Source organism: Bos taurus, chromosome 17 (genome assembly GCF_002263795.3).
Source record: "Bos taurus isolate L1 Dominette 01449 registration number 42190680 breed Hereford chromosome 17, ARS-UCD2.0, whole genome shotgun sequence".
Taxonomy (NCBI): Eukaryota; Metazoa; Chordata; class Mammalia; order Artiodactyla; family Bovidae; genus Bos; species Bos taurus.
Window position 1 is genome coordinate 5006822 of NC_037344.1, and position 13259 is coordinate 5020080.

General features: G+C 44.2%; 1 protein-coding gene across 5 annotated transcripts in view; it reads left to right on the plus strand.

Moving 5' to 3' along the window:
• Positions 1-13259, plus strand: part of TMEM154 (transmembrane protein 154) — a 52060-nt gene that overhangs the window by 19421 nt on the left and 19380 nt on the right. For 2 of the 5 annotated variants that reach the window (XM_059876223.1, XM_002694322.6), the window contains exons 2-3: positions 5262-5519; positions 5608-5646. In XM_059876223.1, the coding sequence (XP_059732206.1) occupies positions 5262-5519; positions 5608-5646 (297 nt within the window). Of the gene's footprint in view, positions 1-4774; positions 5184-5261; positions 5520-5607; positions 5647-13259 lie in introns of those variants that run through there. The other 3 variants (XM_059876222.1, XM_059876225.1, XM_059876224.1) reach the window with 3 other exon arrangements.

Consider the following 13259-nt stretch of genomic DNA (forward strand, 5'->3'; position numbering starts at 1 on the left):
AGCCCTGTGGGTCACCTGCACTCCTGCGTTCACAGACGCACTGTCTACAGTGACCAAGACGTGGAGACAGCCTCGACGCCCATCGCTGATGAGTGCATAAAGAAGACATGGAACATCACTCAGGCACGAAAAAGAAGATGCCATTTTCAGCAGCATAAGTGAACCTATAATGAAGATTATTTATTGCCTTAAGTGAAATAAATCAGAGAGAGGAAGACAAATATTTTATAATATCACTTACACATGGACTCTAAAATATGACACACATGGACCTACGTACAAAGAGAAACAGACACAGACTTATGTGCCAAGGGTTATGGTTGCACAGGCTTATGGTTGCCAAGGGTTATGGTTGCACAGGCTTATGGTTGCCAAGGGGGAGAAGGGGAGGGGAGGGAAGGAAGGATTGGGAGTTTGGGATTAACAGATGCAAACCATTATACATAGAATGGATAAACAGTAAAGTCCTACTACATTGAATATCCAATTATAAGCCATAATGGAAAAGAATATTCAGTTAAATTCAGTTCAGTCGCTCAGTCATGTCCGACTCTTTGCAACCCCATGGACCACAGCACGCCAGGCCTCCCTGCCCATCACCAACTCCCGGAGTTTACTCAAACTCATGTCCATTGAGTCAGTGATGCCATCCAACCATCTCATCCTTTGTTGTCCCCTTCTCCTCCCGCCTTCAATCTTGCCCAGCATCAGGGTCTTTTCAAATGAGTCAGTTCTTCACATCAGGTAGCCAAAGTATTGGAATTTCAGCTTCAACATCAGTCCTTCCAATGAATACTCAGGACTGATTTCCTTTACGATGGACTGGGTTGGATCTCCTTGCAGTCCAAGGGACTCTCAAGAGTCTTCTCTAACACCACAGTTCAAAAGCATCAGTTCTTCAGTGCTCAGCTTTCTTCACAGTCCAACTCTCACATTCATACATGACTACTGGAAAAACCATAGGCTTGACTAGATGGACCTTTGTTGGCAAAGTAATGTCTCTGCTTTTTAATATGCTATCTAGGTTGGTCATAGCTTGTCTTCCAAGGAGCAAGTGTCTTAATTTCATGGCTGCAGTCACCATCTGCAGTGATTTTGGAGTCCCACCCCCCACCAAAAAAAAAAGGTCTGTCACTGTTTTCATTGTTTCCCCATCTATTTCCCATGAAGTGATGGGACTGGATGCCATGATCTTAGTTTTGTGAATGTTGAACTTTAAGCCAACTTTTTCACTCTCCTCTTTCACTTTCATCAAGAGGCTTTTTAGTTCTTTGCTTTCTGCCATAAGCGTGATATCATCTGTGTATCTGAGGTTATTGATATTTCTTCCAGCAATCTTGATTCCAGCTTATGCTTCATGCAGCCCAGCATTTCTCATGACGTACTCTGCATATAAGTTAAATAAGCACAGTGACAGTATATAGCCTTGATTTACTCTTTTCTCGGTTTGGAACCAGTCTGTTGTTCCATGTCCAGTTCTAACTGTTGCTTCTTGACCTGCATACAGGTTTCTCAGGAGGCAAGTCAGATGGTCTGGTATTCCCATCTCTTTCAGAATTTTCCACAGTTGGTCATGATCCACACAGTCAAAGGCTTTGGCATAATCAATAAAGCAGAAGTAGATGTTTTTCTGGAACTCTCTTGCTTTTTCGATGATCCAATGGCAATTTGATCTCTGGCTTCTCTGCCTAAATCCAGCTTGAACACAGTTGATGTACTGATGAAGCCTGGCTTGGAAAATTTTGAGCATTACTTTGCTAGCATTTGAGATGAGTCTAATTGGGCAGTAGTTTAAGTATTCTTTGGCATTGCCTTTCTTTGGGATTGCAATGAAAACCGACCTTTTCCAGTCCTATGGCCACTGCTGAATTTTCCAAATTTGCTGGATTCTGAGTGCAGCACTTCACAGCATCATCTTTTAGGATTTGAAATAGCTCAACTGGAATTCCATTACCTCCACTACCTTTGTTTGAGGTGATGCTTCCTAAGGCCTACTTGACTTCACATTCAAGGCTGTCTGGCTCTAGGTGAGTGATCACACCATTGTGGTTATCTGGGTTGTGAAGATATTTTTTGTAAGTTCTTCTGTGTATTCTTGCCACCTCTTCTTAATATCTTCTGTTTCTGTTAGGTCCATACCATTTCTGTCCTTTATTGAGCCCGTCTTTGCATGAAATGTTCCCTTGGTATCTCTAATTTTCTTGAAGAGATCTCTAGTCTTTCCCATTCTATTGTTTTCCTCTGTTTCTTCGCTTTGATCACTGAGGAAGGCTTTCTTATCTCTCCTTGCTATTCTTTGTACTTCAATAACAGTTTTTTAAAAAATCCTGTGTATCAGTAGAACTGCCAGTTATCAGGGTTATGCCATAGGGCGAGACATTTGAGACTGTTTCTTTGTTTGTATTGTGAACAATGAACTTGGGAAGATTGTTAGATGGTGCGTATTTATCCTGGTACCAGAATACTCTATCAACATCTAATAAATGACTGTTATTTATTATTTGAAGCTATCACAGTATTGTTTGGGGAGGGAAGGGTATAAGGAAGGTTGTCACAGGCGTGTGTGAAGATGAAGACTTGCAGGGTAAAGAAAAAGCACACACGGAGAACCCTTGACTCATTTATTTAAACAATCACTAAAGAATCAGAGAGAGTAAATGATGGTTAAATGGAGAACATGTTAGAGTGTGTGTGAGGGGTGCTGGGGAGAAAATTTCACTCCAGAACGTCACTAAGAGCCACTTGTCACCAGCTCTGTCACTTGTGCTAAGAAAGAAATGTGCACAAGCCAGGACCATCTGTGAGCGTCTCCATTTCTCTTTCATGCCTGATTGTCCAACAGCCTCATGATTCTTGCTAGCTTATTTTTTTTCCAGTTCTGTCCTCTTCTGGGGCAGGTGTGACTGAGAGTGCTGTGTGTTCTACTGGGAACTAGTCCACCTTCCGTGGAGAGGCTGGAAGGATCCTGTCCTCTGGGCAGTTCTGCTCACAGCCGCCTGGCCCTGGGAGCGCAGTGAGAGCCCTCCCTCCCTCTTTGTGCCAGAAATCTGCCTTCGTGTGGGCTGAGGGGCAAGAACGTGAGGCTCCCTCTCTTGGTCACCACTTCATCATTTGTAATCATCCCATTCCTGCCTGATGGGAAGGAAAGTACCATGTGAGGTTCCAAGCTCAAGTTCTTCTATCGGCCCTCCGGGGTTTAAATCTTCACTCCTCCACGATAACTTTGTGGGTATGGGCTAGTTGTGTAACCTCCCTGCCGCAGCTGCTATCTGAAAAAGTGATGGGAACAAAATGAGATAATCTGGCACAAGGCAGAGCATAAGACTTGGCTCTCAGTAAATTACTTGTAAAAGTTAGCATGAAATAGTAGCAGTAGCAATAGCAATGGCAGAAGTAAATAAACAAAAGAAATAAGAAGGAGGTCTGGGTATTGGAGGAAGGTCCTCATCACCAACCACATGTGTGTATGTGCCACTGTCCCTGTGGCCCACCATTTCCCTCGCAGCATATTGTCTTTGCTGGCCTAGGTTACCAATGAAGAATGATGTTTGATTCGATAGTTCTGCGAGCAGAGTGATATGTCAAATCTTTTAACAAATACATTATTGACTTACCTTATTTCAAAGACATAAATGTAGAATGAGGTCGCTTAACCGTGAGGACAGAAGTCAATAAATGGTAGATATTTTTTGAGTCCTGCTTTTGGTGTATACACATGAGGAATACCAGTTACTTAGCAGTTTGTAATTGATTCTGATTGTTTGGGGTGGCATTGACTGATATGATTACCAAGTGGATCCCCTGGTCGTGGAGAAATTGAAGTGTTTATATAGCTGAAAAATTAGACTGTGATCAAACAAATATTTTTATATTTGACATGTGGAGAGCTAAGGCCTAAGCTGGCCATGCTGTGGCCCGTCGGTCATTCTCTGGGAGGTGGCCTAACCTGCAGTACTGAGCGTAGCTTCAGGCAGTGGACATCTTCATTTGAAGAGTATCTTTCACCTTAGGAAGAACTTTCATATAAATTATCTCATTGTTGTAGCCTCAGCTAATATGCTCTTTTTCACAATTGGTTCCCACCTGAATGATAGGCAACGCTGTAGTACCACGATGGGAGGAAAACCTGACTGTGGTCACGACAGAGCCAGGCGAGGAAGGATTTTTTCAAATAATCCCCTAGCTACTAGTCCTTTCCTGTCCTGTGATGAACCAAAGGATGGTTTTCCAGCACAATCCAAAGTCCCAACAGAATAAACCTATTAATAGGGCAGGTTCTAAAGAGTCATATTATTCAGTAAATTTAAATGTTGGTGCAGTTTCCTTAGTTTTTAAGGGAACATCCCCTTGAGAATTTCACTTTACAAGAAAAATACACATGGTATTTTTAAAAACATTTATTTGTTGATTTTTGTCCGTGTTGGGTCTTTGCTCCCGCAAGGGCTTTCTCTAGCTGCGGAGAGCAGGGACTACACTCTCTAGTTGCGGTGCACAGGTTTCTCATGGGCGGCTTCTCTTGTTGGGGAGCACAGGCTCTAGGGCATGAGGGCATCAGTAGCCGTGGAAGTGGGCTCAACAGTTGCATCACCAGGGCTCTAGAGTACAGGCTCAGGAGTTGCGGCTTAGTTGCTCCTTGACATGTGAGAGACTTCCTGGATCAGGGATCAAACCCATGTCTCCTGCATCTAGGAGAAGGCAGTGGCACCCCACTCCAGTACTCTTGCCTGGAAAATCCCATGGATGGAGGAGCCTGGTATGCTACAGTCCATGGGGTCGCTAAGAGTCGGACACGACTGAACGACTTCACTTTCACTTTTCACTTTCAGGCATTGGAGAAGGAAATGGCAACCCACTCCAGTGTTCTTGCCTGGAGAATCCCAGGGACGGGGGAGCCTGGTGGGCTGCTGTCTCTGGGGTCGCACAGAGTCGGACACGACTGAAGCGACTTAGCAGCAGCATAGCATATCCTGGAATATTGTGCTAGATACTGCAAAGCTTCTCAATGCCCTTTGCTGAAGTGCATCTGAACTGCCTGCCTTTGTGGGAGGTTTATCTCTGGGTTCTGGTTCCATGTTGAATGTACTCCCAGCTTGAGCTCCATTTATGTTCGATCAATACTCTGTGTCATGCTGAACTGGAAGACCAAATCCAGTGGATCAAGTTTCTTGCTGGATGCATGGAGGGTAAGTTTCAGATCATTGAAAACATACCGTACTAGCTTGGTCTCCATGACAGTCTCAATTTTGTTTGTGTTCCCACAGGAGAGGAGGACACAGAACTGTCAGGAGACGCGCTCCCAGGCACAGGAGTCCTGGATGAAGAGTCAGAGGCTCTAAGCACACTTGCTTCAGTGACCACAGAACCTTACATCACCAATATAAATGTTACCCTGATTGAGGAAGACACAGAGCACTTAGAGTTTATATTAATGGTGTTGATCCCAGTGCTTTTACTGTCTCTCCTACTTCTATCAGCGATACTCCTTGTAATATACCACAAAAGAAAAAGGAATAAACAAGGTAAATATTTTGCCCGTTCTCATTTCTAGACAACTGCTCCATGTGTTCATGAATAATTGATAAAACAATACTTTCTGCTTCCACACAGAGCCCTCTAGCCAAGGATCTCAGAGTGTTTTACAGACACGTGAGTATTATTCTAACACCTGCCTGGAGATGGGATGGGGTGGGAAAAGAAACTGAGATGTTTTTAAGTGAAGCAACTACATAAAATAATGAGTGATGACTTGTTTCAGTGACATTTTCCAGAGTTTAGAAATGTCATATACCTTTCTATTTAAAAACAGAAAGAGAGAATGCCTTCAGCCTAAACTGAAAATTGAAATACACAGCTTCCATCTCTGTATCTAACCTGGTGAGGGCCTTGTGTAATTTGGGCCAGTGTTGGTCAGTGTACCCAGTTGTGGATGTGACTGGTGATAGAGGCAAAGTCTGATGCTATAAGGAGCAATATTGCATAGGAACCTGGAATGTTAGGTCCATGAATCAAGGTAAATTGGAAGTGGTCAGACAGGAGATGGCTAGAGTGAATGTTGACATTTTAGGAATCAGCGAACTAAAATGGACTGGAATGGGTGAATTTAACTCAGATGACCATTATATTTACTACTGTGGGCAAGAATCCCTTAGAAGAAATGGAGTAGCCATCATAGTCAACGAAAGAGTCTGAAATGCAGTACTTGGGTGCAATCTCAAAAACGACAGAATGATCTCTGTTCATTTCCAAGGCAAACCATTGAATATCATGGTAATCCAAGTCTATGTCCTGACCAGAGGAGCCTGGTAGGCTACAGTCCATGGGATCACAAAGAGTTGGACACGACTGAGCGACTTCACTTTCATGCCCCGACCAGTAATGCTGAAGAAGCTGAAGTGGAACGGTTCTATGAAGACCTAAAAGACCTTCTAGAACTAACACCCAAAAAAGATGTCCTTTTCATTATAGGGGACTGGAATGCAAAAGTAGGAAGTCAAGAAACACTTGGAGTAACAGGCAAATTTGCCCTTGGAGTACAGAATGAAGCAGGGCAAAGGCTAATAGAATTTTGCCAAGATAACGCACTGGTCAGAGCAAACACCCTCTTCCAACAACACAAGAGAAGACTCTAAACATGGACATTACCAGATAGTCAATACTGAAATCAGATTGGTTATATCCTTTGCAGTCAAAGATGGAGAAGCTCTATACAGTCAGCAAAACAAGACTGGGAGCTGACTGTGGCTCAGATCATGAACTCCTTACTGCAAAATTCAGACTTAAATTGAAGAAAGTAGGGAAAACCACTAGCCCATTCAGATATGACCTAAATCAAATCCCTTACGATTATACAGTGGAAGTGAGAAATAGACTGAAGGGATTAGATCTGATATAATGCCTGAAGAACTATGGACAGAGATTCATGACATTGTACAGAAGACAGGGATCAAGACCATCCCCAAGAAAAAGCAATGCAAAAAAGCAAAATGGCTGTCTCAGGAGGTCTTAACAAATAGCTGAGAAAAGAAGAGAAGCAAAAAGCAAAGGAGAAATGGAAAGATATACCCATTTGAATGCAGAGTTCCAAAGAATAGCAAGGAGAGATAAGAAAGCCTTCCTCAGTGATCAGTGCAAAGAAATAGAGGAAAACAATAGAATGGGAAAGACTAGAGATCTCTTCAAGAAAATTAGAGATACCAAGGGAACATTTCATGCAAAGAAGGGCTCAATACAGGACAGAAATGGTATGGACCTAACAGAAACAGAAGATATTAAGAAGAGGTGGCAAGAATACATAGAACTGTACAAAAAAGATCTTCACGACCAAGATAATCACGAAGGTGTGATCACTCACCTAGAGCCAGACATCCTGGAATGTGAAGTCAAGTGGGCCTTAAGAAGCATCACTACAAACAAAGCTAGCGGAGGTGATGGAATTCCAGTTGAGCTATTTCAAATCCTAAAAGATGATGCTGTGAAAGTGCTGCACTCAATATGCCAGCAAATTTGGAAAACTCAGCAGTGGCCACAGGACTGGAAAAGGTCAGTTTTCATTCCAATCCCAAAGAAAGGCAATGCTAAAGAATGTTCAGCATGAAAAAAAAAAAAAAAATGTTCAAACTACTGCACAATTGCACTCATCTCACACGCTAGTAAAGTAATGCTCAAAATTCTCCAAGCCAGGCTTCAACAGTACATGAACTGTGAACTTCCACATGTTCAAGCTGGATTTAGAAAAGGCAGAGGAATCAGAGGTCAAATAGCCAAAATCCGTTGGATCATCAAAAAACCAAGAGAGTTCCAGAAAAACATCTACTTCTGCTTTATTGACTAGACCAAAGCTTTTGACTGTGTGGATCATGACAAACTGGAAAATTCTGAAAGAGATGGTAATACCAGACCACCTGACCTGCCTCTTGAGAAATCTATATGCATGTCAGGAAGCAACAGTTAGAACTGGACATGGAACAACAGACTGGTTCCAAATAGGGAAAGGAGTACGTCAAGGCTGTATATTGTCACTCTGCTTATTTAACTTATATGCACAGTACCTCATGAGAAACGCTGGGCTGCATGAAGCATAAGCTGGAGTCAAGATTGCCGGGAGAAATATCAATAACCTCAGATATGCAGATGACACCACGCTTATGGCAGAAAGTGAGGAGGAACTAAAAAGCCTCTTGATGAAAGTGAAAGAGGAGAGTGAAAAAGTTAGCTTAAAGCTCAACATTCAGAAAACTAAGATCATGTCATCCAGTCCCATCACTTCATGGCAAATAGATGGGGAAACAGTGGAAATAGTGACAGACTTTATTTTTTTGGGCTCCAGAATCACTGCAAATGGTGACTGCAGCCATGAAATTAAGACACTTGCTCCTTGGAAGACAAGCTATGACCAACCTAGATAGCATATTAAAAAGCAGAGGTATTACTTTGCCAACAAAGGTCCATCTAGTCAAAGCTATGGTTTTTCCAGTAGTCATGTATGGATGTGAGAGTTGGACTATAAAGAAAGCTGAGTGCCGAAAAATTGATGCTTTTGAACTGTGGTGTTGGAGAAGACTCTTGAGAGTCCCTTGGACTGCAAGGAGATCTAACCAGTCCATCCTAAAGGAAATCAGTCCTGAGTATTCATTGGAAGCTGAAACTCTAATACTTTGGCCACCTGATGTGAAGAACTGACTCATTTGAAAAGACCAGATTGAAGGCAGGAGGAGATTGAGCAAGATTGAAGGCAGGAGGAGAAGGGGACGACAGAGGATGAGATGGTTGGATGGCATCACTGACTCAATGGACATGAGTTTGAGTAAACTCCAGGAGTTCGTGATGGGCAGGGAGGCCTGGCCTGCTGCAGTCCATGGGGTTGCAAAGAGTCGGACACCACTGAGCAACTGAACTGAACTGAACTGGTCAGTATAACACTTTCTGACCTTTGGAGGAGACGGTCAGGCTGGTGAAGCCTGACTGGGGGCCTGGTAGCCAGGCTGGCATCCTGGAGTCATCACCATGAGAAGAGGATTCTTCCTTCCGTATTTTGTCACAGGTACTGTTTTCTCTACCATGCCACACACCCATTTGATCTTGAAAAGGCCATGGTTCTTAGTCCTATGAAAGCTATGCTAACTTTTAAAATGAAATTCCTAATCGGCTAAAGATATAAATAGTAAACCAATAGTAAATAGTAAACCATCAGTAGTAAACCAATCTGATAGATCATTCCCTGGGTCAGTGATACACTCTGAGAAGATTCACTTCCAATGCCAGGATTTTCAAATACAAGTTTTAGGATGGTTCTGAGTCCAAAGCCAACTTGGGTTCTTTTGGCTAATGCTGCTAAAAATGACTCCAATTAGATTTTCAAGTTGAAGCCTTTAGGCATTCCAAAAATCACTCAAGGTTGATAAGATGTATATTTATACGTGCATACAAAACTCACTTTTTGTCTTTCACATCCACTAACAGGCGACCCCTGTCTTTGAGGGCATGCCTTAGGCCTGCAGGTCCCCACCCCATCCTTGTACCAGGAGAAGCTTTAAGCTCGTGCAGAGCTGTAAATGGTCGTTTTCCATTATGCCAACAGGTAGGGCAAACGTGAACTGGGAAGGAAGCACTGACGTACATTACCTTTCATGGCAAGGATGATGTAATAGATTCCAAGAAAGTAGGAAATACACATTTCTCCACTGCTTGCAATTTCAGGGTGACCTAATAACAGCGATCACGTGGGAGCTCTTTTGTAAGGCAGAGAAAAAGAAAAAGCAAACAGAGATGCCTGGATCTTTTTTTTTTTCAAATTAAGGAAAGTAGGACTTCCCAGGTGGTCCAGTGGCTAAGACTCCATGCTCCCAATGCACGGGGCCCTGGTTCGATCCCCGGTCAGGGAATTAGAGCCCCATGCTGTAACTAAGACCCAGCACAGCCAAATAAAAACAAAAACAAAAAATAAAGTAGGGAAAGTAGAATTTCCTGCCCAAACCGTAGGCTACAGCTGGTCTTACCTAACAGAGTCCTGGGGTTGGGGGAGTTTGGGGTTGACTAGTCAAATGGTCATGCTCTAAGGCACTAAATCCAGAAAGGGATTTTTCACTGAACTTCATCTCGAGTCGCTCAAGATTCAAAAGCCATTCACAAGTAAGCACTGACCTTGGACAGGGTCCGGGTGTTTGTGCCGCTCCCTTCCCTAAGGCCTCGGTACCTGGTTGATGCTTTGACTTCTGTCTGGAATTTCCTTCTTGGCTGCTTGGCAGACTGCCGCCCCAGTCTACAATGCGCAGTTCTAAGGTTTTTATGAAGAGCTGGGTACTCAGACCCCAGGCAAAATTAATCACCCCCTCTTGACTGTGTTCACACTTACTTTGCACAGTCGTGGACACTGTCATCGGCTGGTGACTTGCCTTTTTCTGGGCCTCTCTTTCTTATTAGGTGATGTTCTCTTTAAGGTCCGAAAGAACCAGGAACTTGTCTTACTCGTCTTGTGGAGTAGTGTGGCAGGAAGGTTATAGGCACAGATTCTGGAATATTCTGCTTAATTGGCTTTTCTATTTCCTCGTTTTGTAACCTCTGGTTCAGTTTACTCATCTGTTAAATGGGCAAAACTCAGTACCACCTCGTAGAGTTGTTGGGAGAATTAAGTGGATTCATTTATGTAAAGCAGTTAGGAAAAAACGGTACCGGCATATTTTAAGTGGAAGCTAATTATTTTTACCCCTTTATCTCGCAGAGTGCCTTGCCCAACACATTACTAGCTGCTCAATACATGTGTATTGCAGAGATGAGTTGATGAAAGAATGTGAGAACTTTTTTTAGAGAACACATTCTCAGAGGTAAAAGTAAACTTGCGCATTATTCTTAACACAAATTGGCACATTGTTTTTAATTTAAATGAGCCTCACCTTAAGAAAACACAAATGGAAAACTTAGAATTTCAAAGCAGTTGCTTATCACCAAAGTTCTAGGTCAAGAGAGCTGTATTTGAATATCTTCTTTTACTCACCATTCCTTTAATATAGATACAGATGGTTAACGATGAACCTCTCTTCAGACAGCTAAAACATTCACAAACATTGCCCACCAAAATCCACCCATTCATATTTAACATTATAATACAAGGCAGTAAAAGGAGACTATTAAAATGAACAGAATTTGATTTAAATATATTTTTTATTTATCTTTCCAGGAAAAATAAAACTGTCATACTGGGTCAGACCAGCATGTTGTTTGGAAAGTTCTCAAAGGAACATTTTGTGGCAGGTCAGAGAGGATGTCGTGTGCTTAAGCATAGACTACAGCGTGATGTATTCTTCTGCACCAAGAAATGTCTTGAAATTTGACAGCTGGGGAGCATTTGGCCAACATTTTTGGAAAGAATACTTCACCTGCAGGGGAATTACCCTTTTTTCTTTGGCCCCGCCTGTTCCGTGTCCAGGAAAAGGGAAGGCTATGGAGTGACTCAGTGTACAATGGCCCTTCTCCCCAGACTCGCAGGCATTAGATCTGCAGTTGTTATTATTTAATATTTATTAGGTGTCTTGATGGGCTGCCTCTCTGGGAAAGAGCTGCAGGGGAAACAGCTGGCAGTAAAGCATCGCTTTAAACAGGCTGTGGCTCCAGGACACCTGGCTCGGCTCACTCTCCAGAAAGACACTCGCGTTGAGCACGGAAGCCAGATAAGCAAGATGGTCTCCTGCTGCGCTCCGGCCCCGGCCCCGCCCTGCGCTGCTCCCGTCGGCTGCGCAGGGAGGGCAGCCGGGAGGGGGACCCGGGGGCCAAAGGGGCGTCCTGTGGGAGGAGGAGGTGTCCTGACGGAGGAGGGCAGGAAATGGCAGGGCTGTAGGAGGCAAAATGGAATCAAGTGCAGGTGGGGGGCTGTGTGAGAGCCTCGGGGGCGCACAGGGAGTAGGTGGCTGTTAATAAAGAGACGAAGCCAGGTGGAGTGGAGCGGGCAGGGCTTGATTGCCGGGGACGGGTAATTGGTCTCCCTCCCGGTTTAATGCTCTGCTCGGGGGCGCCCTCCCAGATGTTTTCACGTTGCCATGGCGGCCGGGGCAGGGGTAATGGCCGTGGAGCAGGGGAGATGAAGCCACAGGAGGCTTTTTGCTCTGTTTGAATACTGATTACAGGAGCTTCGCATTCGGTGCATCTGGAGCACTTTTGTAATGGGTTTTTAAACTTTTCCATCATCTGCACGCAGGTCTAGCTCCAGCTCACAGAGAAGCCTGCAGGCATCCAGATTAGAAAGATAAATCCACCCCCTCGAGGGTCGGGCTGTGGGGCTGTTTGTTCTGAAAGAAATTAGTAAGGGGCTATTAAGCAGGGAAAGAGGGGGAGCAGGGAGGCGGTAGTGACAAAACAGGGGCATTTTTGTGGGTCACCTGTGAAGGAGGTTCGGTATAGGAGCTTTATTTATAGTAAAATCCTTTAAGGAAAGAGCCTGTAAATGTTAGATGAAAAATGCATGTATATAACAATAAGGTGAACATCCCTCCCTTTCCCAGTCTAAGTGTCCAGAGGAGTCGGGTGTCTGCAGGAAGCTTCAGATACTTGCCCAAGAGTGGGAGGACACACGCTACAGCCCCTCCAAGGGAAGCAGTGATGGCGTGAAACTGGCAACGGTGCCCAGCTTCCTGGGGTTAGTGGTGCCATTAAAGCTTGCCAGCCCACAGGAAATTACAGCGGCTCCTGGCTGCCAGGAGCTCGGTTCCAGGTGTCTGCTGGCTGTGCTGCCTCGCTGGGGGCCTCCCCTCTGCCCACCAGACAAAGGAGGCCTCTGATGGCTGAGAATCAAGACCATTTGACTATTCAGTGGATCTCTGTAAAGCAGTGTGCTTCTCAGTGGTTTTTCACATCATAAGAGGTGCAGTGGGGCTGTGCTGTCCACTCATTGGCCATCACTGCCTCGTTTCTCTGGGTGCATCTGTTCCCCTGCCAAGCAAAAGAGAGGCTGAACTGGGGCACTGGGCTCTAATTCTTGCCACATGTTCATCTGGAATCTGATCCACAAACAAGCCATTTTGCAGACTGTCACCTGACGCATCTCAACTGAAGCAACCAACAGCAAGCTTGTCGGAAGTTTCACTATTATGAGATGCTAAATCCAAAACATTGGGCACGAATTTAAACCCAGAGTTGGACGATCCAGATGAAGACCTGTTCATTTATTCAGTTCACATGGGGTGTTTGTCGGGTACAGTGCAAGCTGAATGAGGGGAGATGTTGCAGTGAACAAGGCAGACATGATCCTGCCCTTTGGGAGCTATGTATGG